A 25,952-nucleotide genomic window follows, 5' to 3' on the forward strand; every position below is an offset into this window, starting at 1 on the left:
TCACTATTTTAAAAATACCATTGTCATTGAAATACCTCATTTTCACTTTTGACTATTTACACATGATGTTTAGGTTGCTAACAGAAAACTCTCCCCTTATAATATGAAGTCATGGAACAAGAATAGCATACATTAATAACATTTTTACTCACTTTAATAACATATAACTGATTTCACAAAATAATAGCAATTTTTCAGCTATATGGCATCTGCAGCTTCATGAAGAAATTATACAATAAGGAAAAGAGATATGAATTTATCACTAATCACTTACTGCCTCAACACAGCAGTAAACTTTGCTAGCAATGATTCTATGAGTTCTGACAACATCGAAACATACAACCTTCATTTTTTGCCTAATCTGGCTTCAATATCTTTTATGCTGCTTTACTCCTATCAGTCTTAGAAAGGTAACTAAAGGGTAAAAGAATCTGCCACTTCCTAAAAACAGGTTATTTTATGAACTGGGAGGGGACAGAGCTAAATATCAGTCAGCATTTTCTTAACATAAAATAATCCAACTCTATTGTGTGTGACCACCATATAGAAGAAGAAAAAAGAGCACAAGAAAACACAATATGGTCTCATTAAAGTAAAATTTAAAGGATCACAAATACAAAAATTAAACCAACTTCAGGTGTACCAAAATTATTCATCCGACCTCAATGTTACTGAATTCAGAGTAGAGACTGCAGCAGATTTTTCTTGTGTTATCTCTCCTCTTAAAACATACAGTACCCAGTATGTTCAAAAATAGCAATCGTTCACATTTCTGAACTTTACTTTAATAACACCTATAAACAGAAGTACATAATTTTACTGGTACCATAATTCTAGGTCCAACTTCATGTAAGTCTGCTTTGTAGACTCCTTTCAGTTTTTCAAACTTCTATTAAACACTTCTGTTAAACATTCCTATGCTATATGAACCACTTCTTCTAGCTAGAAGATATTCCACTGAAAAGTCAGATAGCTTTGTATAACTGGAAATGAAGACGACTATGGAGATTTTTTATAGAGTTATAGCAATAATATTACTTTCAGCAGAAACTAAGTTAGAGCATGCAAGAAAGAGCAAGAGCCTGTTTACTGGCATTAATTCTTTTTCTAATAACCTGGAAGTAGATAAGCTTTACAAAACACTAGCATATTTTAAAATGCATCAACAGTAGCAATTATGTTCTTCATTAAAAAATGCTACAGTATTACCATATTGAGCAAGCACAACCTCAATAGCTGCTATTTCAGCCAAAAATTAAAAAAAGGGTGGGGGAAAGAAACCAGCTTTTTTACTTGTCAGATACTTCATAAAACCAACTTACAGACTTCCCTTTGAGCTGCTAACTGCTAGGAAATTGCTAGCCTGCAGAAACAGCCCGGGTGTGCTGTTTTATCGGTCTGATTTCCAAAACTTTCATCTGTGGTCTAGATTTCATAAACATAGAATAGTCAGGACTGTACTCACTTTACAATTTTACTTAAATTGCATTACAGATCGAGAGGCAGTTCATCAAAGGACATATTGCAAGTAAACCAGCAGATATGAGAGGGCAAGATAGATGTGTGCGGCATTTATCTTTCTAAACCCTGAAATGTCAAGTTAAAAAAAAAAATCTTACAAAAATGGTTCTGCTACTGCAGCGCTCTACTAATATTTCTCTCACTCACCCGGGGGCTTCTTAAAACAGTAGGTCAGAATCTGCTTCTCTAAGTTCCTAGCTGAGACAAAGGCTTTAAGTAAAACATTAGCTAAGGTTACAATTCTCTCTTTTGCTATCAGCCTACTCAGAACAAAGCCAACATACATACCAGCAATGGATGCTTCAACAGAAACAGAAAACCTAGCCCGCAAAACACCAAAGTCAAAGGTCTTCATGCTTAAACTTCTAAGGGATGAACTCAAATCTAGAAAAAAAACCAAAACTATTTCCCAGTTCTATATCCTTATCAGGAATTTTACCTAAAGAACCGTTAAAATTCATTTAAGGAACTTGATGTGGTAATTTTTTCCACTGCATTCAAGAAGTAATGGTAGCGTAAGACATTAAGTGATTGATGTTTTCTTAATTTTACTCTATATAAATGATGTAAATTTTGATCAACTATTCCAAAGCATTTTTTCACGTTTCATTCAAAAGAGCCTCATTTTTCTGTATGGCTATTTTCTACTAGATGTGAATCTGCCTACCTCAATAAAATTCCAGGATCAAAAGCTAATGAGCTGCATCCAAAACGGTCAAAGTTGATGTATTTTCAGAGTAAAAGAGAAGTATAGGGAAAATATGAGGAAATATTAAAATTTGCAGTATTTCAGTAATAACATTCAAAATACAGCATTAATAAAGCCTAGTTAACAGTTGACAGTCTCTCCTCCCTTTGACATGAATTTCAGTACTCATGCCAAGTAGAACAAAAGCATCTTAAAAATGCTTATTCCTGCTAACAAACAAAGGGTACTTCAAGGCTGTTTTTGCATCCCTTTAGCTTCTCTCTGGACCACACTGCAGTATAAACTTCAAGTTAGAACAACACCAGCCGGGCCTCACCTCTGTCACTGAAGTCATCCACCAGGATGATCTCTGCGATCAGGCTGTCTGGGGTGCGGTTGATGATGCTGTGGATGGTGCGCAGCAGCGACGTCCAGCCCTCGTTGTGGAACGGGATGATGATGCTCGTGTTGGGGAGTGCCTCCAAGTACACCTTGTGCTTACAGCTGCAGAGGCAGGGAAATAATTGTGTAAGCGTACTGAAAATCTGAGTTGGCACATCTTGTCGTCCATTTGGGCCATCCAACAAACACGGTTTCTGGCATGAAATCCGACAATGCAATCGAGAAGTAATTTCATGTGAAAATAGCTGGAATGTTTAAAACACACTGCTTATAACACTAAATAAATTGGAACAATTACGGAATTTAAGTGGAATGAGTGAAAAAAAAATCTGTCTGGAATTATTTTCTTTCACTGAAAACTTTTTCCTATAGTATGACAGATGACACATCTTCTATGATAGCATTTCCAAAACCCATATCCTCTTATCAAAAAGAATTCCAGAACATAATATGAAGCTACTCTGAAGTGACTGGTCTACAAAGAGATAAATTCTGGAAAACAATTCAGTGTTATCCTGGGTGATATGAGCTTACAATACAAAAAACAACATCCACACATACAACTCCAACTTTGCATCTACAGATCCAAAATGATTGTTCCTATTAAGTATAGAGATAAAGCAACACACAATTCTGCAAGTGTGGACTTATAAACAAGGAAACGTAAACAAACTTTCATATTGAAAGGAAAGCACCATACACTCAGCATCTTAATTGCACAGCAGCTATGGAATATCCATGTTTAACCTCACTGTTTTCAATATTGAGTTGTTTACACATTTCAGAAAGAAAAAAACGTAACACTAAAAAGTAAATAATGCCCATGCAAATCAGTGTCTCCTAATATCCAAAAATATTTTATGACAAATGTTTAGATTACTGCATCTGATAGGATTGCATCTTTCATGTTTTGTTGAAAAAAAAGAAAAAAGGAACACATTCCTCTGTTGTTAACAAAGCCTGGCATTTTCACCTCTGGGGACAAAGTAAGTGAACGATTTCTCATTCCTCAAAAGAAAGTCACATCCTGATAAAGGTATCCCTAGAGCAGAAACCTGCCAGCTTTGCAATAAACAAACAAAATTAAAAGTTTAGCCCTGCAAATTCTAGGGTTAAAAAAAAGTATAGATATCTTTGCTCCTTGTTAGGAAGTGTAACTATGCATATCAACGACTGCTACAGAATAGTTTTAATTTACATATATTTGCAGCTTAGTTTGCATTTCCTCTTTATAAGTGTCATTTAGAAATCAGTATTTACCAATACACTATACAGCTACCATACTGATGAAACGTTACAAAGAAATAATAAAAACTCATAGCTAATATAGTTGTATTTGCAAAATGTTAACTGTTATGTAGCTATAAATAAACTAACTAGATTTTAGATACTTCACTATAAAAAAAAAAAAAAAATTTAAATTTGTAGTTCAGACTTTTCTTCCTAAAACACAGTGCAAATTAATTTAATGACAAGCCCTTTTCTGAAATAACCACTGTGGAAACATTTTAGTAAGTAGCTTGCTGGTAAAACATACATGCACATTGGAAAATGAACAGATGCTTTGCAATACTGTGAAGTTCTGGAGAAAGCAGTGCTCATTATCTAGTGACAGAAAAGTCTAAGTATGTATATTTACATGTTTTGTGAAAAAAAGAAAATCCACTGCAGCAAAAGAATTTAGGAGAATTTTTTATTCTTATCTGTAGGAAGAAGTAGAACAAATGAAGTCCATAACTAATACATTGTTGTTTCAGGTAGCAAACAATGAAAGCCACCTACCAAAACCAACACCTATTGTTGCCGGCTGTCTGTCATCAGTGACGCTTCTTGGACTAGAACAAATGCAACTAACAGACACACATGGAACTCTCACGCTATTTTTAAAAGCAAAAGTTTTTCCTTTTTGACCCCTAGTAAATATGATTTCAAACTAGTAAGTTTTCACCTCCATAAAACCCCAAGTCAAGCCAAAAAAAAAAACCCAAATCAAGCAAAAGAACTTCACATATGTAAGACTAACAACTTCTAAAGAGTAAGAGAAAAAAAAAATACCCAAAACACCCAAACACATCAAAATCCCATTTATTTTTTAAAAAGTCACCCCTCCAGTACAAGATACCTTTTGAAAGCAGTTGTACTGAAATTTGCATGGTTAATATTGTAACCTTATGCATGTAAGGAGGAAGTAGGTCATTAAATTTGGATATTCACATTGAATATCCAGAGTGTCAGAGTAATAGCATTATGTTAAAGTGTTGAGAAGGAGAAGCAACACTGATGCATTTAGTCTACAACTATTCTATTCTTCCTGCTGAACAGACTGATCTAAAACAGAGCCACACTTAGAAGAGGAAAGCATCTAACACTTTCTTAACAATTCTCCATCATTCAACTTTGACCTTTAATCCTCATTTATATTTACTTTTGATTGCCATTGTAAAAGTATATGTGAATTGATTTCTAGCAAAATCCACAAACCACCAAAACATCCTTTTGTGTTTTTATCAAAAAAACTGGCCAGATTTCAAATTCATGGAAATTAAACAAACTTAATCATTTTCTGCTAGGTTTCATAGCAGTGTTTTACTTGCCTTTCCTCATCAAGTGGAATTGTGCTCATTTTTAGCCCCTTGCTCTCTTGTCATGAGACTCGAACAGCAACAGACGATCACTGTCTTAAAAAGCCTTACATGAAATCCATTTTATTTGAAGTTCTATTGAACACTGTCCATAGCAGAGGGCAGCTAGCTCTGTGCTCTGATGGGCTGCAGGACAGAGCTGATGAACAGCTGTCATGTTCAGAAAAGGCCCAGGAACTGCCACAGAGATGCAGTTAGACCTCCACAGCTGAGACGCTGGATGTGCCATGAGAATAAATCTATGTATTTTCATGAGGATAAACACTTATAATGCATGCACCATTTGTTCCAAGTCCACAAGTGTGCTCTTCATATCCTGAGTTTTAGAAGTGATGCCAAACACCCTGGCTACAAAAAAGACTACTTAGAAGCTACAGACATTGCTTCTTCTTTTAAAAGGGAAATTCTTGAGCCTCCAAAGAAATGAGACGTTGCAATTCAAGATTCTTACATATTTCCTGAAGAATGCAATCTTACCAAAATTCACTAAAATAAAAAATAAAGCAAGGTTTGCTGTAGAAAGGAAAAATGCTATGTGTAAAAGATTACCATAACCTCATATACATTAGGTAAAACTGTCTAGATTATGGTAAAATGAAACTGAACTGACTACCTACAGAAATATTTTAAATACTACTGAGTAAAATAATATTCTTCCCAGAGCCTAAAAATTTCGGTGGAAAACTCAGTCAAACTTGTATCAGTTTAGCAAATTACAGTACTTATGGCACACATGAACTCCAATTGTCATCTTCACATAAAGACATTGCAAATTACTTGCACACTAGGTGAATGCAGACTTTATATGGACAGTAAGTATCATTCAGGTAGTTTGAATGGCAGAATGAAGTGTCCAAAGAGCACAATGACTTTCACTGAGGCTTGAAATACTAGAAAATCTATAAAGGCCTGGAAATAAATCCTAAAATCAATACTCAAAAAAGGTTAGTAGATATAAGATGGACAGATAGGCAGTTCAGCCAGCTTCAGTGAAGTAAGGGTTTGCTCCAAGACATAACTCAGTGTAGAAAAGATTGCAATGTACCTGATGTCAATCAACATCATTAAGCTCTCCTCTTAATTATGAAATTATGGTTCAACTGATAAAGGCAAATATATTACTGTATAGCTTTAGTATCATATCATATTTTGACTAAGGAATTAAAAAAGAAAAAAAATCAGAGGAGAATTGAAAAATGGATACAAAGACTAGGTCTTTCAAAATAATTTTAATAGGAACTTATTATTTGCAATTTTTGGCTTGTTTCTATCAAGACTAGTTTTTTGCCTTAGTGACACTTTAAACTGGATTAACTTTTAAAATAAGATATGAGGACTCTGCACTAACAAGACTGATTTAAATAGCAAATGATGATGAAGACAAGTTATTTGAGTCTGTTAATTCAATCTACATATATATTATAAAATAGCTTGTTTGAACGAGCTATATATTAGTATAAACACACAAAGTTTCAAAACGAAAACTTGTCATGATATTTTATAATTTTGGGATTGAGGGCAGAAAACTAAATCAGTCTACCTGAAATTAGGATACGGAACTGATTTTTCACTTTGGCTTTGATCACTATAATTTCCATGAAAGTGTTTTCTGTAATCAGCCCTGGCTACATATGTATGCTCATCATTCCCATACTGATAAGAGGATAAATACTTAGTGATGCTAAGAACACATTATTTGACTAGTCTTCCACTGTTTTCACTACATTTTTTCCTCACTTGTATCCTGACTTCCATACTTGTGTTTCTTCAGATAACCAAACAGCTCAGTCCAGCAATATTTTTAATGTTTGGTGTTTGAGGCACCACTCATTCACATTGCTCAGAAACCTCACAACTGCGTCTTCCTCAGCTAACCTTGTTCAGCTACAGGAATAATGCAGCCTCCTCTTTAGAGGCTGGTAAGTGATCATTTACAGACCTGGAGGCCTAAGTGCTCAAGGTTTGATGCTGTCTTCCACAAATTATTCCAAGAAACCCTGATCAGTCAGCTTAGCTCACATCTATGCCTGCACCTCTGGGCATGTGCCATGCTACACCACCAGCACCCAGCGCAGTGCAGCAGTAAACATCCCCGGCACACCCTGTGCCTCATCCTAACTGAACAGACCCACGCCTCCAGTCTTCTCCAGAGGGTGAATTTGGGATTGTTCCCAGCTCTACAGACTGCCAGACTAGGCCGGTGAATTTAAACAGCTTGCCCATTTCACAGCCAAGACTGGAATCCAGCAACGTATGGGCATGTTATCTCTCTTGCCCTTTCACCACACAGTCTCATCAGATGCAGTAACCTGCCAGCTCTTCTCTCAAGAGCTGTAAAAGGCAGTGGCCTTCAGAGCTTAGTACCTGTAATACTGATCATCTTATGGAATTCCTTACCAATACTTTTCTTATTGAAGACTGGGAATCCATTTTATTGCTGAGCTCCACAGTGACACATTTGACCACAAAAAAAACAAGGAAAAAACCTAGCTCAGCATTATTCCATACAGCAAGTTAACTATTAAACCGAAATTATTTCCTTCTATAATATAATCTTACTGCATGCTGGTCCTGTCATACAGGCAAACTGAGAAGAGGATGCCCATGTCGTCTCTAGGTGAATTTTTTTAATTTAAAGAAAGTGCATAATTTAAATTTTTGTATTTTTACACAATGCACTCATCCTAGACACTTAGAAATGCAAAACCCTTCAGAAAGAGTTCAGTCAAGCAACTACTCACCTTTTGGTTGTACTTTTCCAAACAAATAAATGGCTGGCACCATTTTTATGGTCAAAATATTATTATTTTAAGCTCTTTTGAAAGCAGTTATTTCTAGAGTGCAGTATCGAAATGCCTGGATCAACAAATTGGGTGGGGCTAAGGGGATGAAGAAGCAGCAGTACATATCTGGGACCCATGGCAGGAATGCTATTCAAGGGGGTGAAGAACCTGACGATTGAAAGTAGAAAAGGGATCTACTCAGCACAAGTCTTTTCTGCATAATCTTAACAAAATACTACAGACAGGCCTTAGTAATGTACAACAGAAGCTGTCCTCAAGATGTTTCTTTTATTGCATTTAAACATAACATATTTGAGTGCAGCATGCTAGCACTTAACCATGGAACAACACTGAATAATAGGTTCAGTATCCAAGGTTGAAAAACTGAAAATTTCTTGGCATAAATAATAGATTTCTTCAAGCTTATTTACTGAAGCCTTGAGTCTCAGAATAACTTCTGTGTTAAGCCTGAAATGTCTTGGTTGATACTTAGCAAGAAAATAACCATGATAAGCAGCCCTCACCCTGCTAGTTAAGTAGCTCACAACTGTATTTTCTTACTTATGACATTACCATTCAGAGCAATGTGAGTTTAGAAGAGGACGTGAAAGGAGCATTATGCATTGCCACTGCACAAATACACAGAATTATTAAATAACACTAGCAATGTGGACTTTGCCAAATAGTATTTTATAAATGCCAACACTCGTGTAAAAAAAAAAGGACCCAAACAACCAAAAACTAGCATCAAATGATGAATAGGCTGATTAGTTAAATACAATGTCCTTTTCAGGACTGTAATGAATCAAAAGTTATGAACTTTGAATTATGCTTTCAAATATTGCTCTCCTCAATCAGTTTAGTATTTTCACAACATTTCAGAACTTAATATCTGGTATTTCCTATCAAAGAATATCCCTACATCATTAAATTAGTCCCTCAGAGACTTCTGGATGAGATTTTTACAAACAGAGGCCTGGTCTACCAGTGCACGAGCTGTTTCCACATTGTGAAGTTGTACTTACTGCTTTGAAAATCAATCTCTGTCCCAAGAATCTCCTTCCTCTCTCCCTTCTATTAGAAACACAATTAAGCACTAATCATAAGTGATTCAATTTTGTAACTCATTACTGTTTTGGAAATCAAATTACTTTACAAAAAAAAAGTTGAATTTATTTGAAAATAATTTCTACAGTTAAAAATTAAATATGCATAGTTGAAAAATTAGAACTTTTCACCAGATTTGGATGCTGCTCCTACAGTTTTGGAGCTGGGTACTTGGAATTCAAGGCTTATGCATAGAAACAACACACAGATAGACTCTTTAACTTGCTTTAAAACATACAATATCAACTTTTTTCCTTTGAGATACAAAATTCTTCTGTAGGGTTTAAACAAGAATCAAAACCAAGTTTCTGCACAAAATAATTTCAGAGTTGGCTTCAAAGTTGCATGGAGACTTTCAGAAGGTTAGAAAGAAAATAGCAAGAGATTACTCTATTTCTGAAATATTAACCTGCCTGAGGAAGAAAAAAAACTGTTCCAGAAACACCATGAAGCTATCTGCAGGAGGCACCTTTAAAATACAACCTGAAAGGATGACTATTCATAAAAAGAGCAGTGAAAAGGAGTTAAAATCACACTTATTTCTTATTCAGTACTAAAAATTCTAAGACTATTATGATTTCATTTTGTATGTTAGCCTACTCTACTGGGCATAAATAACAGGTTGTTTTTGCTTCAAGGAATAAGAGTTCTGCTTGCTTCCCTTATAACTTTATATTTGGGGGGAAAAAATGTCCTCATCACATGAGTTTAAGAAAAGATGCAGAACTTCCAAATCATCCCCCTTTACAGCTTCACAGTTAACAGAAAGATGCAGAATATACTGCCTCTGCAGAAGACAAAATGAAAGAATATAGGCTTCTAAAATGATGAGAAAGGAGAGCTGTGCTGGCACCGTTCCAGCCACTTGACAGCAAAAGCTGATTGATAAAAGCAGCAATTTGCTTGACCCTGTAGACATATCAACAATGTTTTATGCACCTAAGGGACACCACTGGCAATGCTCTGGTCAGTTACCAGGCTCTGTCCCTTCCAAACACATCCACAGCCTTGAAAACTGTCCTGAGAGATAATAACAGGAGAAGTTAAGTGTCTCACAGACATCCCTTTGCTGGATTTAGGAAACAAAGCAGCAGCCTACTACTGCAATTTCTGGATCATAAAAGTAGCCCATCTCTAATTTTCTTCTCTTATAGGAAGTGCCAGAGAAAGTTAAAGCAAAACAAAGATTTTCAACCTTTTTTTCCCCCACTGGCTTTGTCAGCTCTCGCTCTCTTAACTAAGCTGCTTTTTCAGATCTGACCTTTTCTTTGCCTTTATTAAAAGAAACTACAGCACCCACTGAGCCCCCAGGTAGTGACAAGACCTCTCTAAGCTACCAGAACAAAACATTTCCCAGTGAAATTTACATAGTAATTGTCCTAGCCTGTCAAAGTATTAAATTTACAGCAACAAGCTTCAGTCACACCATGTTTCTGTTCCAATCTAGTCTTGTCAGCTGAGCCTGATTAAGTAGTGATAACTAGTAATTTCTCCTGCTATTTGACAAGGCTGTAAAATTAGCTTGGGTGTGAGCTGATGGCAGGGAAAGTAATCTTTATTTTCACAGTGACTCACAGCTGGGAAGAAAGCAGGCATTACTGCGTATGGGCCTCAATAAATGTCACAACACTTTACTAGAACAAATAAACCTCCTCCAAAACGTAAGTAGGATTTTCATGAAAAAGAAGAAAAATAAATTGCACAGTAGAAATTGTTTGTGAAATTGCTATTAAATGCACTATCAACGTGTCTTGGGAACTGAGGAGGCAAAGGCCTGTGCTCTATGTAGACTTCCCTCAGCATGGAATTCATCAGAACTGATGGAGCTGAATTAGGGGCTTGTTACTCTATGTCAAATTGCCTCATTTTGGCCTGTCATGTACAGTTTCTTCAGTAGCACTCTCTGTCTCTGAAGAAATCAAAGTCTGAATTTGCCTTGCTTTGTCCTTCAAACCAAAAAGTTCCTCTAACCAAGGGAAGAGCCCAAGAGTCAGATAAACTCTATTGACATAAAGCACGTTTATGTTTACAGAGTTTTGTTTGATGATATAGTGACTTATAAAATCTTCATCACTTATGGAAAGATGTTATAAATTTCAAAAATCATGAATATATTTTAAGAAATTTATCTACGCACTATATGTATGAAATCTAGGAGGCTTGGGAAATAATACATGTAGTCATTTCATACTATTGCAAAATTCCTCATTAGCAAGTGCACATAAGAAGGCATCCTAATACTCCAATTATATTTTAGCTTAACCTTGCACTTTTTTACTTGTGAATTCAAAAATAACATCAGACCAATTTATTTACTATATACACAAGCAAACACAAACAAAACACCCTCAAAACACTGTGTTATTCCTCTGATCTTCTCTTTAAAAAAAATCTAGTTAAAATTCATTAATTCAACCCTAGCATACTTATCTGATTGTCTCTCACAAGTAAGGCCAACCTCAATAAAAAGACCATCAATAAAAAGATCATCAATAACAAACCTCTATTTCGAGTCTAAGGTCATTTTCATGGCTGAAGAAGAAACAGGATTAGAATTCCGGTTTTTGTCACTTGAAAGTGCATTTTAAAGCAAACTACTTCAGGAAAAAACCAACCTGTGACATTCTATTACCCTTTAAATTTCCGTTCCTAGTTATCTTATTACCACTTGCCCTTATACTCCAAAGGCACCCCATAGGCTTCTAGGAACCCTCTAAAAGCTCAGCTACTCCTCCCTCCTCAGCCACTTTTGCATCAGTCCTCAGGTACTTCTCTCAGTTGCTGTGATATCATTCAAGAGCATTGAGACGAGCCTCAAACAGAGCTCAGTTCCCACAGCATTCAGGGGTACGCCCCCTCAGGCCCATGGACTTACTATGTCCACTTCGCTTAAGCATAAAATATTTTCAAAGACAGTCTTTCTGTGATCTACCATACCACTTCACCTCTCCTTTTCACTACAATATGTGGTCAGCCTTACACCTCTCAACACACCTGTACACAATAAAAGAGATAATGGGCAAGATAGGCCTAGATCTGACCAGTGTTTGTAATGCTGAAATCACAACTGGTAAGCAAGGGAACAAATGCTGCCAAAAAGCTGTTGGGCCTCATGGACCACATGTGCCAACAAGGTCAGTAAATTCTCATGTCTACTACCACATCCTGTGGCCAGCACGGCCTTCAGAAAATTGGAGCTCAAGAAGCTTACTCACAATCAAATCAGGCAAAATACAAGTTGTTTTTCCATTCCCGCATTGCTGCACATCTGCTGTCCTTTATTACATGAGGTGCAACAGCTAATTGTGTTGCCTTTGAGAATGTACTGCCAAGAGTGTACAACCTTACTGAGGTAAGGTGTACTGAGGCTCTTCATAAAACTACTATATTAACAACATATATCATCATGTTCTTCAATCACCTATGAACTTCAAAGATACAAAACCCCAGAATATTCCCCATTCCACACAAATCTTAGCAAAGTTGGATGTACTTTCCAATTTTACTGTTGTATTATTTGACAGTTAGAAGTTCAAGCTTTAACCACTGCCAAATGCTAATAGACTTGGCTATCCCAGATGTACAGAACTGGCTGGAGGGTAAATATTCTTCAGAATTCCTGTCCCCATTAAGTTCAGATTTCACAGTTATGTTTACTGCAGCTTGCTATCTTCTCAGCAGTGTGGTAGGATTTACTGGAGACTAAGGAACATGAAGGCATCTAAATACATGAGAACTACTTCTCTCCATGTGAATAAACAGATTATTTCTTTTATCAAATAATTTTCAGTAAACAGAAACAGTCCCATCAGGCTTGGACTCTTCCCACTGGCCTATTTAACACTGCAGCCCGTTTCTCAATAAAAGGAGAGTTGAGGAATCATCAATCTTCAGCCATATTTTTGCTGCTGCTGCCCTCAAAAAAAAAAAGACACACTGGCACCCAGAAAACACTTGGGAATTATTCCATGTTATTTGTTCCTATCAATACATATCCTGCAGAGAAAGTGACAGCAGGCATGACAGAGACAGAAAGCCACAGGTTTTCTTGGGTATAAAATATTCCTGATCCTGTTTTGAGGAGCTGCACTTCAAATGGGATGCCCTGCAGCAATTGCAGAGAACAATCTGGTCGGGTTTGGAAATGGGGACACTGCCTATCATGTTTTGGACCACATGACTTTTCACATTATTCAGCAAATACACAAAACAGTTTGAAAAACACAGTAACAATCTCTAGCTTTTCCACTACCCACTGAAAACACACCTTGAGTTTAAGCAGGTTTCTCTGTGGCCAGATAAATTAGGCTAATACGAGTTATCAGCAATATGAAGCAATGCAATGTGTATGTGTGCCTGAAGACATTTCTGATTCCCCAAAATGAATGAGAACTAGAAAAAGCCTTCTACTATCTTTGTATCTTCTTCACCATATCATCAAAAATTCAACAGATCAACAGAAATAACCAATTACTCCAATAAGATTTGTTAAATATTTTTAAGTTCAGCATACTTAAATAGTTAATCTTATTCTTTTTTTTTTTTTTTTTAGCAAGGCAGGACAACCCAAGCCTGTCTTTAAGATGATAGACTGCAGAGGGAATTAACTGGAATTTATCTTGCAGCATTGGATTAAAGACAAATTTATGTTTTAGGGACAATATGCAGAGGCTAGATTGTGACAAATGCACTGTATTTATAAAAAGAAAGTAACTGAATACAACACAATAATTAGTTTTTTAGGAGATTCAGATATTTACTACTGCCTGCCTATGTACCTAACTATATCCATTTCCCATGAGTTTAGTAAAACTAGAACTCTTTGCAAAGTGTACTAAAACATAGAGATTAAGAACAACTCCAACTCTGTTAACTCTGCAACTACTCTAAAGAAACACAAAAATGGAGCCAATCAAAAAACATACTGCCTGGAGAAATCCCATTACATACTCATTTTAGCCTCTTTTAAAAATACAAGGGAGAGCAACCACACTGCATTCAAATGTTTTGAGAGAGAACCATTCAGGCACTCTCTCAGCTTCTGCTACTGAAAAGGAGTTTCAGTTATGCAGAATCCATGGAATGAAATTCGGTTTTGTTATTAGAAAGAAATAAAACCTCATTACTGTTCAGGACACAGAAGATGTAACCAGCCCTTAGCTAAACACTCTCATTTCTTTGATTAGGAAAATGCATTTCTTCTGAAGGTTGTGAAAAATTTAATGCCTAAGAAAAATGAGCATAGTTCAGACTTCTAAAAAGGAATATTGCTGGGAGTGACAGTGAAGGGCCAGAACTTCACACATCACCAGCAAGACCAGCAGAAAAGTATTGGAAACACTGACTCCAGCCCATACAGGCTAAAAACTAGACATTATAATAATCAGGTTGGACATTTTTAATGTACAAGAAGAATGCTAAAAATTTCATTACCAAATGAATCTATCTAAGGGAAACCTGAAAAGAATGAGATTCCTTGTGATAGATGACTCAGGCAAACTGGGGAGTATTTGCACATCTGATCTAAGACTACCAAGACATAAAATCATAGAATAGCTTGAGCTGGAAGGGATTCACAAGGATCAGCAAGGCCCTGCACAGGAATCACTCCAAGAATCACACCATTTGTCTTAGAGCATTTTCCAAACATTTCTTGAAGTCTGTCAGGCTTGGTGCTGTGACCACTTTCCTGGGGAGCCCGGTCCAGTGCCTGATCTCCCTCAGAGTAAAAAACACCTTTAATCTAATATCCAACCTAAACCTCCCCTGACACAGCTTCATGCCATTCTTTAGAGTCCTGCCACTGGTTACCAGAGAAGAGAGAACAATGCCTGCCCAGCTTCTTTCCCTCCTGAGGCAGACTGCAATGAGGTCTCCACTCTGTCTCCTCCAGGCTGAACAAACCAAGCGACCTCAGCCACATCTCACACAGCTTCGCCTTCATGATACTGCTCTGGATGCTCTCCAGTAGCTTTTTTATCCCTCTTACATGGTGGTACTGTACACAGGACTCCAAGTGAGGCTGCACCAGCACAGAGCAGGACAATCCCCCCCCTTGCCTGGCTTGCAATGCTGTGCTTGATGCCCTCCAGGATATGGTTATCAGCAATTAATCTACAAATTTTAGATAGAAGGAGACCTGTTTTGAAATTAAAATATACAAACACACAAAACAAAGTATTTTAACTATAAAGCTTGCAAATGTATTGGTATCAGGGACTAACTTTAATTTCTTGAGTCAATAATGAAAAGCTTAAAAAAAATGATTGTCTAGTATAAAAAGACTTAGGAGCTTGAAACAGGATAGGTCACAAAATTTATATTCACTGTTCAGACTAGATGATTGCAATCCTTCCCCCAAGTCTCATTAAAATCACATTTAGAACGCTATTCCAAATGCGAGTCAGATTCAGTTTTATTTGTTTGAAAAGCTGGTATGAATAGCAGAATATTTGATAATGTGGAGAAGATAAGAATTAATTTCAATTGGTACATTCACTATTAGAATAGGTAGCATTTCTCTTTCTACAATAGAAAATAATACTGCCAACTTTTTCCCTAGCATTTGCAGGTTTGTTATATTCTAGACTACACAAAGCAGTTGAAAACGGAAGTGAATGAAAATAAGAAAACTTCTTCTGGGTTTTGAAATATTTCTTATATTGGTACAGAATTTCTAACCCCTAAATATCAATTCCATTGCTTTCTCTCAATACTACCCAAAACTCAATGTTAGCTTTCACTTTGGGTGACCAGAACTCTTATTTTCACTAAATCAGTCCTGAAACCAAATAAACTAAGGTGATAAGCCTCTTTCAGATTGTTATTTAGAATTAGAGGGGAAAAAAGAAGAAGTTGTTTTCTGTGATTGCTTCTTTGTTTAAACTTAAAGACATGGGTGATGGTGGGCAGAGAACAGAAAATTAGCTAATGTAGCTTGGCACCCACTGTGCCAAGGCTTTCACACAAGAGTGGAACAGAAACACGACATCAAACACCACTCGGAAATGGAAAAAACATTCTTTGAGCACAGCTATGAGAGACAGAAAAAAGCATGGGAGATATTAGAAGGATGCAATAAAAACATATTATAGATGCAGGAAAGGTCAAGTCAGCCTTAGAATAGAAGTTAAATGTTTCACCACACTTTTTTTTTTTACAGTACATGCATTTTACTGCCTTAAAAAGGAAAGAAGAATCAATCATAGTGTCTTGCTGAAGCGTTACAAATATCACAGGAAAAACAAAAGAGTATTATTAAACACATTTGAAAACCTGAATTTCTGAGAGCTCAATCATCTAATCATTTGTTTCGTTCCACCCATCCCCCTGCAGAAGGTGTTATTTGCAGATCCTTAGCCCAAATTCCCAAGAAACTCAGAAAGTTTATTTGGATTAAAAAGAACAAGTTTTTTCTGCTGTCTTTGCATACTTCCCAGAAAATCAAACACTTTTAAGTGGTTCTTCAAGTTTCTTTGGTTTGACTTCGGAATATAATATTTTTGAAGTTATTTCAGAAGAATGTAGAAACTACTGCAGCTGCTGTTTCAATTTAAGTAAGTTTTTATTCAAATTACAGGATTTACCACTCAGTTTTGTTGCATTTGAAGGCTCATTTTGTGGATTTTCTCTACTAAGGGAAATAAAACCATTCTATTTGGTTCTATAAAATATATCAAAGACAGTATTTCCAGGAAATACATCTTCGGCAGAAGATAACCATTTTCCCTGTGCAAATGGCATACACTAAATAGAGACAGAGGGTCCAAACTCAAAGTTTACAATACTAGCATCTCCCATAAATTTGCATAAGATGACAGCTAAAGGCCTCAAAGCAGTTAGAAGGTCCACAAAGCCAAACCCTTTAAAACGTTCAAAAGATGGCCAAACTAGACCTGCCTGCAATACCACACCTGATTTGTCTGCTGTGTTACTGAGGAGAACCCTTTTCTAAAGACAGAAATTACATAGTTTTCCAACAGTTTGTCTGAAAGCAACTCTATTAGCGCCACAGTTTAGCCCCAGCCTCTAGCACAGACGACACACAAATTCATTAAGAAAATTAACTCTACCCCAGCCAAACCCAGCACAATGTCATGTGACAAAATGTGAACTATTTTGCATTTTCATACACCCTTCTGAAGAAAGGAGACACTTCCAACAACGAAGTGCAGTTTGAGAGCGACCATACTTAACACACAGCGGCCAAGAGACGTGCTTGTTTCTAACAGTAGGTCAGAAAGCACTGTCAGACTTCCATGGCTCTTGGAAGTTCAAGAAATACACTTGCTTCAAGGTATGGCCATCAAAAGTATTGAGCCCAGCTTTGTCACCTTAATTAAGACACTACTTAGTAGGCAATTATAGCATAAGAACATTTTTTTTCTCTTTATCTCTAGATGGTAAGCGATACAGCCAATTAACTAATGGGCTACTTGCATTATGTGTTTAACATGAGGAAGGTTAGAAGGCCATGACTCCAGTCAGTTCAGTCAGGACACTACTAAAGCACCCACCACAGGAGATTTTACTGAATGCCACAGGAACCTGGCTGAATTGGAACATGGAAACAATGCAGGCACCTCAAGCTTCCCAAATGGGATGCTTAGGAGCAAGTCAGAAAAAGACTTGTGCTGGGGAAAAGAGGGCAGTCTGGTGTGGCACTGACTTGCTCCTAACACGTCACTTCTGACAACACATCACTTCTGGGGACACGCATGGAAATGTCACGGACTGTGAGGACAGCAGCAGGTGAGAAAGAAGTTGCCAAAAGTCCAATTTACAAAAGCACAAAGGGATGACAAGCCTGACAGCTTCCTTTTGTGTCTAATCATTATCCTCTGCAGTTTTGCTAACAGAGGAGGTTGCTTGATGAACACATTAATTATAGTAACAATGTAACCCACCACAGCTTCAATGCTATACAGCTGTACATTTGAACTCAAACTTCTTGGAAGCACTCGTTATATAATTTCAGCTAATTTGTCAATGCAGAAAGTAAAGAATGTATATAAAACATACAGCTTGTTATAAAAATATATTTCTTTTTACTTAATCCTATGCAAACAATCCTAATATATTGTTTACAAATTAAGAGAGAAACAGTTTTTTTTTTTCTCAAAACAATGCAACAATTAAATTAGGCAATTAACAATCAAAATTTAATTAGAAACATCTCTAAAAAAAAGGTTAGTTCCTCTGCTGTGAATTTCTTTTTTTAAACTCTTACTATGCAAATATTTATATAGTATTAATTCTTTGAAAAAGACAGTTGCACATTTGGCATAAAAATGTGCTAGCTGCCATGATGTTTCTCTTCCTCCTGCACTGAGAACTTCTGTCCAGCTGTGAAGTTCTGCTCTGTTCTCTGACAACTTTTCCTATCAAAATAAGTTAAGAAGTGGGACAATATCTTAACATGGATCTTTGTATAAGAGAGAGAATTGTGTCTGCAGGAAAATACAAACATAGTCATGGAGACAACGAGTTTTGTCTCACCTTTCCCCCGTACACTAGTTGCATAACATCCAATTAAAAGAGTGGGAAAATACCAGCTAAGGAGACAATCAAATCAGCTCCCTCTTCAGAGTTCAGTTTCAGAATGACTCTAGAGGACAAGAACCTGGAGCCTACAATGGCAATAGGGTCCCTTTTCCTGTCACAGATAGGGAGTTCTACTCTTTGTATAAAGGAGCCAAACATTAAGCAACATGAAAAGCATCTCAGGTTTGCTGTATGACAATTTTATGTCAATTGTTATTTTCCAGAATAACCTTAATCCCATTTCTCTGTGTTGTATTAATGCTTTAGGGAATAATGCCACCACGTGCCCCCAAATTCTGTCTGTTCATCACGCATGTTCTTTTTTTTACACAATTCTACACAGCATAAATCAGCTGATGTATCAGCACTCAGCAGCTATTGCATTGTTTTAACTTTTTATGTAACAAAACAGAAGACTCCACAATCACCACCAAAAATGATATAAAAGTTGTCACTCAGCTCCCAAACCCAAAGATCTGCAGCTATTAGCCAAATGAGAACATGAAAAATTATGTGAATCCTTTTTATCCCAATTCACTACACAGAAATTTAATAAAAATCATTCTGTAATGAAAATAGGCCTTTTATATTCTTAATGTGTAACTAATCAGATGAGAAGTCACTTTAAAAGACAGAGCACATGATTAACAACAGTGGTAAATTTTCCAGTTCCTGTAAAATGAAATTATTGGTTTGTGTTGACTGGTTATGCTTTACCTTTCTAGAAAATATATTTAGAGATACACAAAGATAAAATCTTAAAGATTAAATAGTCTAGGAAACAGTTTACATACTTGGGATGTCGGATGTCTGGCAGGGACCGTTCCAGTGCTATGTTGTTGCTAACAAATATGTTGAAGCCATTTTCCCTATAAGCAGAATCATCATGGTCTTCCTCTGTAAGAGGGTAGGGTTTCCCATGTTCACCTTTCCCTATAACAAAACAAAACAATTATTTACCTCAAGTGGACAGCAAAAAATGTACTACGAAGACAAAAAGAAGTCACACTGAACTTCAATTAGTGCACTGTGCCTGGAACACCTCAAAGAAATCCCTTGCAATGTCTTTAGCAATACTCCTGTTACTTTCAATACAAAACCAGAAAGCAGGTACAAACAAGATTCAAAAGCCCCTCTGATGTCACACAATTCATCTAACTTTCCTCTACTCAGACACACAATCAGGTTAAAGCCACTTTATATAGAAAAAAATTCTATAGTAAATTAAGATAAGACCTTTCTTTTCCATAGCAAAATTATGCACAAATGGATCAATTGCAGTGATATGCCCTTTGGTTACTATGAGGAACTTGGTTACTGAGTTATTTTACATTACAGCACACCTAACACCAATTCATGTTTTCAGAATGTAACTAATTTCAGCTCTGAAGTTTAGGGTGTCCAGCCTTCCAGAAGAAACTATAAGGAAACCAGATGTTTTGCTCCAGGCTCCTTGAACACCCTTGCACTCCTAGGGACAAGACAGATGTACTCAGTGTTTCTAACACCACAGCACTGTGGAGCTGGTTTCAGAAACTGGTCACTCTGTGCTTCCCCAAAGAAACTATCTGCTTGTTCCCTAGTAAAGCACAGAATTTTTAGTCCAGCTTTTTATTCCGAAGTTAGTTCTCATCATCAGTCACTTGGCTTGCTTAGTACCTACCTCAGGCTACTATACCTCTACCTCTTGCAGCAAGAGAGCAGAGAACCAAAAAAAAAGGAAGCAGTTCAAAGAAAATCAGAAAATAAAATGCTTCAAATCTTCTCAACTACTTTTATTCTTCCCATTCTTGAAGAGGATGTACTCTTCAGAGTTTCAAAACCCTTCAAGCCTACACAGGTTCTCAAGAACATATGCTTTCCTTTACATCTCATTGATCAGTTTATAACCTCTCTGTCCGTCTACCACCAGGCTCCCTCTTAAGAAAATACTCCTTTTACCTGGGCTCTTATAGAGAAATTAATCAGCTGGATTCAATAAGTGATCCAGGGCATGTGATCCTCAGCTAATCAGGAGCAGCTACAGGAGTGGATGAAGAGGAAAGCAGCCAGAGGCTGAGCAAACATCCAGTGCTATTCTTAACGCCCATAAGGCTCTGTTAGTGCCCCTATTTCACACTGCACTAGCACAAGACATTAAAAACTCAGAATATGCAATTAAAGGTGCTGTAGTGACTCAATTTTAGATTTTTTTCCAGCTAAAATTTTAATTTTTTATTCTAAAATTTGTGCATATATTTACAACTTCATTTAAATTCCTAATGAAAACAATTACTGTTACTTAAAAGGGGGGGGGGGAGAATTAATTCTTATCAGGAAACCCTTTCTCTTTATGCTATTTCATTACTAATAGGTATTTTGTCATTTTTATCCCCAAATGCATGCAACACACTAATATAACCCAAAATCTGAGACTAAGCTTCTATGTGACTCTTTATGATTTCATACTAATAATGGGGAGGAGCTATGATTCTATAAAAGCAACTAATGAGTCAAAGTACTACTCCAAATTCAATGGCATAATTGTATCAAATATGATTCATAATAAAGTAACACTAAGTTAATGTCATTCAACCAAAGACATAAAAATTTTAGCCCCTCTCTTTCAGCATATATTCTACATAAGCCAAAAGTGAATATTTTAACTGGTTATTAATAAGAGTTCTATCCAGGTGGTTATTAATATTGTGAACATTCTGAAATAAATTACCTGTATGATTAAAACATGCTATTGCAAATAATTTTTTACTATAAAATTTTCTGTATATTCCAGCTATTCACCCTGTGTGAAGAGAGGTGGATTCTTGCTTTGCTTTTCTTAAACGAGTGCATTTGGCTCCTCAGCAGATGAGTATTTGTCCTAAAAGTTTTCTTCATAATGTCCCTTGCCAGTGAAACTGAAGACAAGCATTCTTAAAACAGTTTTCCATTCTTCCCCATCAAATAAAAAGCAATATCACTGTGTATAAGCCAAAAGTATAGATAGCATGGTTGTTATCTAGATCAACTCAGGAATGGGCAGAACATTCCCCTACCATGCTGTGTATTTGCCCAAATTGCTTTTGCACTTATGCAGTAGAGTTCAGCCATGAAGTGCACTAGAAGGTGCAAAGCATTACTCTGTCCCAACAAAATTCCTTTAGCAAAATACCCATGTATGGCACAAACAGAGACTTATGCATTTTTTAAAATGTCATAACTATTTCTCCCAGCTTTTTTATTTGCCTGCTCTCTCACGCTGCAGTTCCTCCTGATTAACTAGGGATCATTAGCTAGGAGAGCCATCTATCAGATCCAGCTGGAAGCAGTTTGCTAATTTCTCTGAAACAGCTTTGGTAAAAAGAGACCATTCCTTATGAAGAACCTTGGAAGGAGAGAAATAGAGAGCTGAGAAGATAAGCATTAAAAAAATCATTACAACTTTTGGTGACCATTCCCTTTGTAGAGAAAAATGCCATGCAAGAGCTACCCAGCATTAAAAAAACATCATAAGCACAGAAAACTCTCCTGTCACTGATTCACCTTCCTAGATGTCTGACAGTAATTTCCATCACTGCACAGTGGTTTGGAGGTGGACCTATATGCCAGGATAAAAAGGGGAACTCTCACAATACAAGAAAAGTAAAATTCTGGTGAAAAGGACCCTGATTAAGTATAATTTTAAGTATAATTACTGGCTACAGAAGACTGCTTTAAATCTATTGATAGACAGATGTAAGCCCTCTTATCCTGTCTCTTCCGTCTGAAGGCAAAACAGCAATACAGAAAGTGCAACAAGGCTATAAAGTACTGGAGGAACTGAGTAAAAAATGATGGATTTTTTGCCCCTTTATATCCAAAAGGAGACTCATCTAAATGCGACAGGTACAACCAACCCAGCACTAACACTTGATACTAAATCTCCGAGGCTGGATTACAATTGCAAAGCAAAAATAACCTCATAAGCTAAGGACAATCAGAAGTTTTAGTTGAGGATTTTGATTTGTCAAGGAAGGGAGAAACGCAATAGCACAAGAATGACATACAGATTCAAACCGGGCCCAAAAATCCCATCAAATGCTCCACTGCATGGGAAGCTCACAGCAATGTTTAATTCATACAGTGCTATCTTACTTTTGTGATTACAGAATTATTAGTCTGATTTTTAATTTCAGTAATCAATGTAAGCAAGCATGAAAATATGCTAGCTTTTCCTCTTAAGGCACTGTGATGTTTTTGGAGTTAACATCTCTACATTGCTTAGTACTGTGTTATTTTAAGGGTTCTAATACACCATCTTAAAATGACTCTCCATAGGTACTCACATAAAAAAAAAGGATAAAGTAAGATATTGAAGGCATCGAGATAAAGTACTGGCTTGGCCAGGTATTAGAGACTCTACAAGGGTTTTTTAGCCCTACTCAGGGATGTTACAGTCTCTTAGGAAACCATACACTGTATACCCAGCCCTAAAAATGCTCAGTTCTATGCTTGACAACTTGTGATAACTGATAGTTCAAGGACACCTCAGTTAGGCACCTCCTGCTCATATATCATGCAGATACAGCAGGAGGAGAATTAGCCCTCTTGTTCAACAGATGGTTCAAAGGGAAGATGATTAAGGTGAAGCAAGAAAAAAAAAAGCATTCTGTATACTCAGTACAAAAATCTAATTGCAGAATAATGGGTCTGGATCAGCCACATTAGTTGTCAGGCACTATAATTATAAAGGGAACAGAGATGTTGTTGGCAAAATAGATCAACAGTAAATCAGTTTGAAAATGCAACAGGAGTGCTGCATATTCCATATGCAATAGATAGGGGACCTTGCTTAAAACTATAAACAACAAATCAAGTGACAACAGGTTCTCATTTCAGGGACTTCTGGGTTTTCTTTTGGGGTTTTGTTTTTACAATTCAGATGAACTTCATTTATAATTCAGCAGGCATGGTAAGAAAATGGCTTTGCCATATAAGTTTAATAAGTTAAGCAACTGCTTGACATCTTAACACAGGAAACCAAGTGGATAAAGATTCACTGTCTGTGGGGAAGAACTGTGTACAAATCTGAATTATTTACTGTTTATACTCACTGCTATTAGTTTACTCAGGCATGACTACCCAGCCATACCAAGTCAAGACTATAATTCACATCAGTATTTAAGCACAGCCTTTAATTCAAGCATTCAAGCATCCTTTGACCCTAAAACAGTAGTAGGGAATAAGAATTCTCCATGTGCTAAATGCTTTAGTATACATAAAGATTTGATTTTATTATGTAAAACCTATAAATAATTAAGTCTTCTTACTTGTAGTGCATTTTATTGTTTTGGATAAGTTAATTCTGCCATTCTTTCAAATATATATTAGGAATTATCTCCAAATATTCCACTGAGAATCTATCACAGTTTGGCTGTGCTCATCACACATAGACTCCGAGCTCATCCTCTCTCATGGAAGTTCTCACAGTGAGAACAGATGTTTAATCTTGTCCTAGAGCAATCTTGTGATACAGAAATGAAGTCCCCTGAGGAGAGAGTGACTGCGTTTCTTAGCAAAGGTAGACGGAGAAACACGAATTCCAAATGAATGCAGTCACACCTCAGTCTCAAAGAAAGAGTGTGAAAGTAAAATTGGAAATAAAGATCAGCAACAGAATAAAAACACTTAAGTCAGATCTTTCATCATTTTGACACATAAATATTCATGAAAAAAACCCTTTTTGATCTTTGATATGGCAACGGACCAAGTCAGAGGGCAAAAACCCTGTTTAAAGAAATCTGTGGTATTTTACATAATTTCTGAAATTTTTGTAGTGCACAGCTGTCTATAAGTCTCCCATCTTTCACTGCAGAGATTGACTTCTCATTCTTTAGAGAAGTAAAACAGATTAGCAACTCAAACTGTGAGCACATTCTGCTTTTTTGGAAGTGAATTTCCATTTGAGTACCATGAAAAATAATTGTATTCCTTATTTTTCCTTTTCCTCACAGACAGGAGGGCAGGGTGCAGAAATGACCTTCTCCTTTCATATTAGAAAAGGAGTTGCTTGTTTTGAGCAAATGCTTTTGTGGTTTTTCGCATTTATGTTAATTTCCAATAAAATGGATGAAAATTTTAACTTAATAAATGCATGAATGATCTTCGACAATTTGTTACTGAGACAGAAAATTAAAACTGCATTTCTCACATGAATTTCCTTCATATCAACTGGAACTACCCAGCTTGCAAAAAATGTGTAGGTGTATATTTACATGTACATAAAATGGCTTTTCAGATTGAAAGTAAAGAACATTTTTTTTAACTGTATGAATAGTAAAACAATGGAATAGGCAATCCAGGGAACATGTATAGGCATGCAAGAAATGATAACATGTCTCAGAAAGATGATTGATACAGCTCTGGTCATCTATTAAGATGGATTCCAACCTTAAATTTCTATGAATGCTATGAGAAATAGGAGGAGAACTTACTAAAGGTTCCCTCAGAGTCAATAAAAATTGCATCAGAAACTGGAGTATATTTATTTCAAGTTTATTCTACTTTTCCTAAACTTCTCAGAGTATCTCACTCAGTTGTACAATTTCATTACCCAAATTCATATTCTAGGGAAAGGAATTAAATTGATTTTACATCAATGGAAATAGGATCAAAAGTATCTTTTAAAAAATACTTTATCACTACCTTGTAGCAGCTTAAAAATGCACTACAGTAAGATTTACAACACTTCTAATTATTTATTACATAACTGTCAAGGTCTGAGGCAATATAAAAAGCTTTTTCTTAGCATTACAGAAGTTATCAAATCTTACGCAAAAACCCTGTCAAGGAAATCCTGAACAATAAATTTTCAAGCAAGAATAAATGATTTCTTTATAAATATACAATAGAATTCATTTATTACAGGTTCAATATCACACTACTACAGAAAACAGTCAAAAATTCACTCAGTTTTCTGTGAGAAAGCATTCAAGTCCCTAGTATTTAATCTATGTTCATATGACAGTAGTACATAGAGATTTTCTTTTCCAAGGATCATGCTGTCCTTGCTGAGTGGTATAGAGATGTTATCGGGAGCAAGTATGAGGCTTTGTGCTCTCTGGATTGCTGCTACAGTAATATGATGTCAGCAGGAGAAACATGAACTAAATTCCTTCTCTCTTCAGCAACAGTTTTATACAAATAGCACAAATAGGTTGGCAGAAGAAGGGAGAAAAACCATATAACTTTAAATTTTGCCATCTGACTGCCTTCTCACATCCAGAACTAAATGCTGAACAATCAAAC

At 36.4% G+C, this 25,952-nt stretch overlaps 1 protein-coding gene across 1 annotated transcript in view; it reads right to left on the reverse strand.

Annotated features, from left to right (window-relative positions):
* Positions 1–25,952, reverse strand: part of GALNTL6 (polypeptide N-acetylgalactosaminyltransferase like 6) — a 418,612-nt gene that overhangs the window by 222,489 nt on the left and 170,171 nt on the right. Inside the window, exons 3-4 of the mRNA XM_058803958.1 lie at positions 19,481–19,619; positions 2,547–2,713 (exon numbers count right to left, since the gene is read on the reverse strand). Coding sequence (XP_058659941.1) covers positions 2,547–2,713; positions 19,481–19,619 — 306 coding nt within the window. The remainder of the gene's footprint in view (positions 1–2,546; positions 2,714–19,480; positions 19,620–25,952) is intronic.

This window comes from Ammospiza caudacuta, chromosome 4 (genome assembly GCF_027887145.1).
Source record: "Ammospiza caudacuta isolate bAmmCau1 chromosome 4, bAmmCau1.pri, whole genome shotgun sequence".
NCBI lineage: Eukaryota > Metazoa > Chordata > Aves > Passeriformes > Passerellidae > Ammospiza > Ammospiza caudacuta.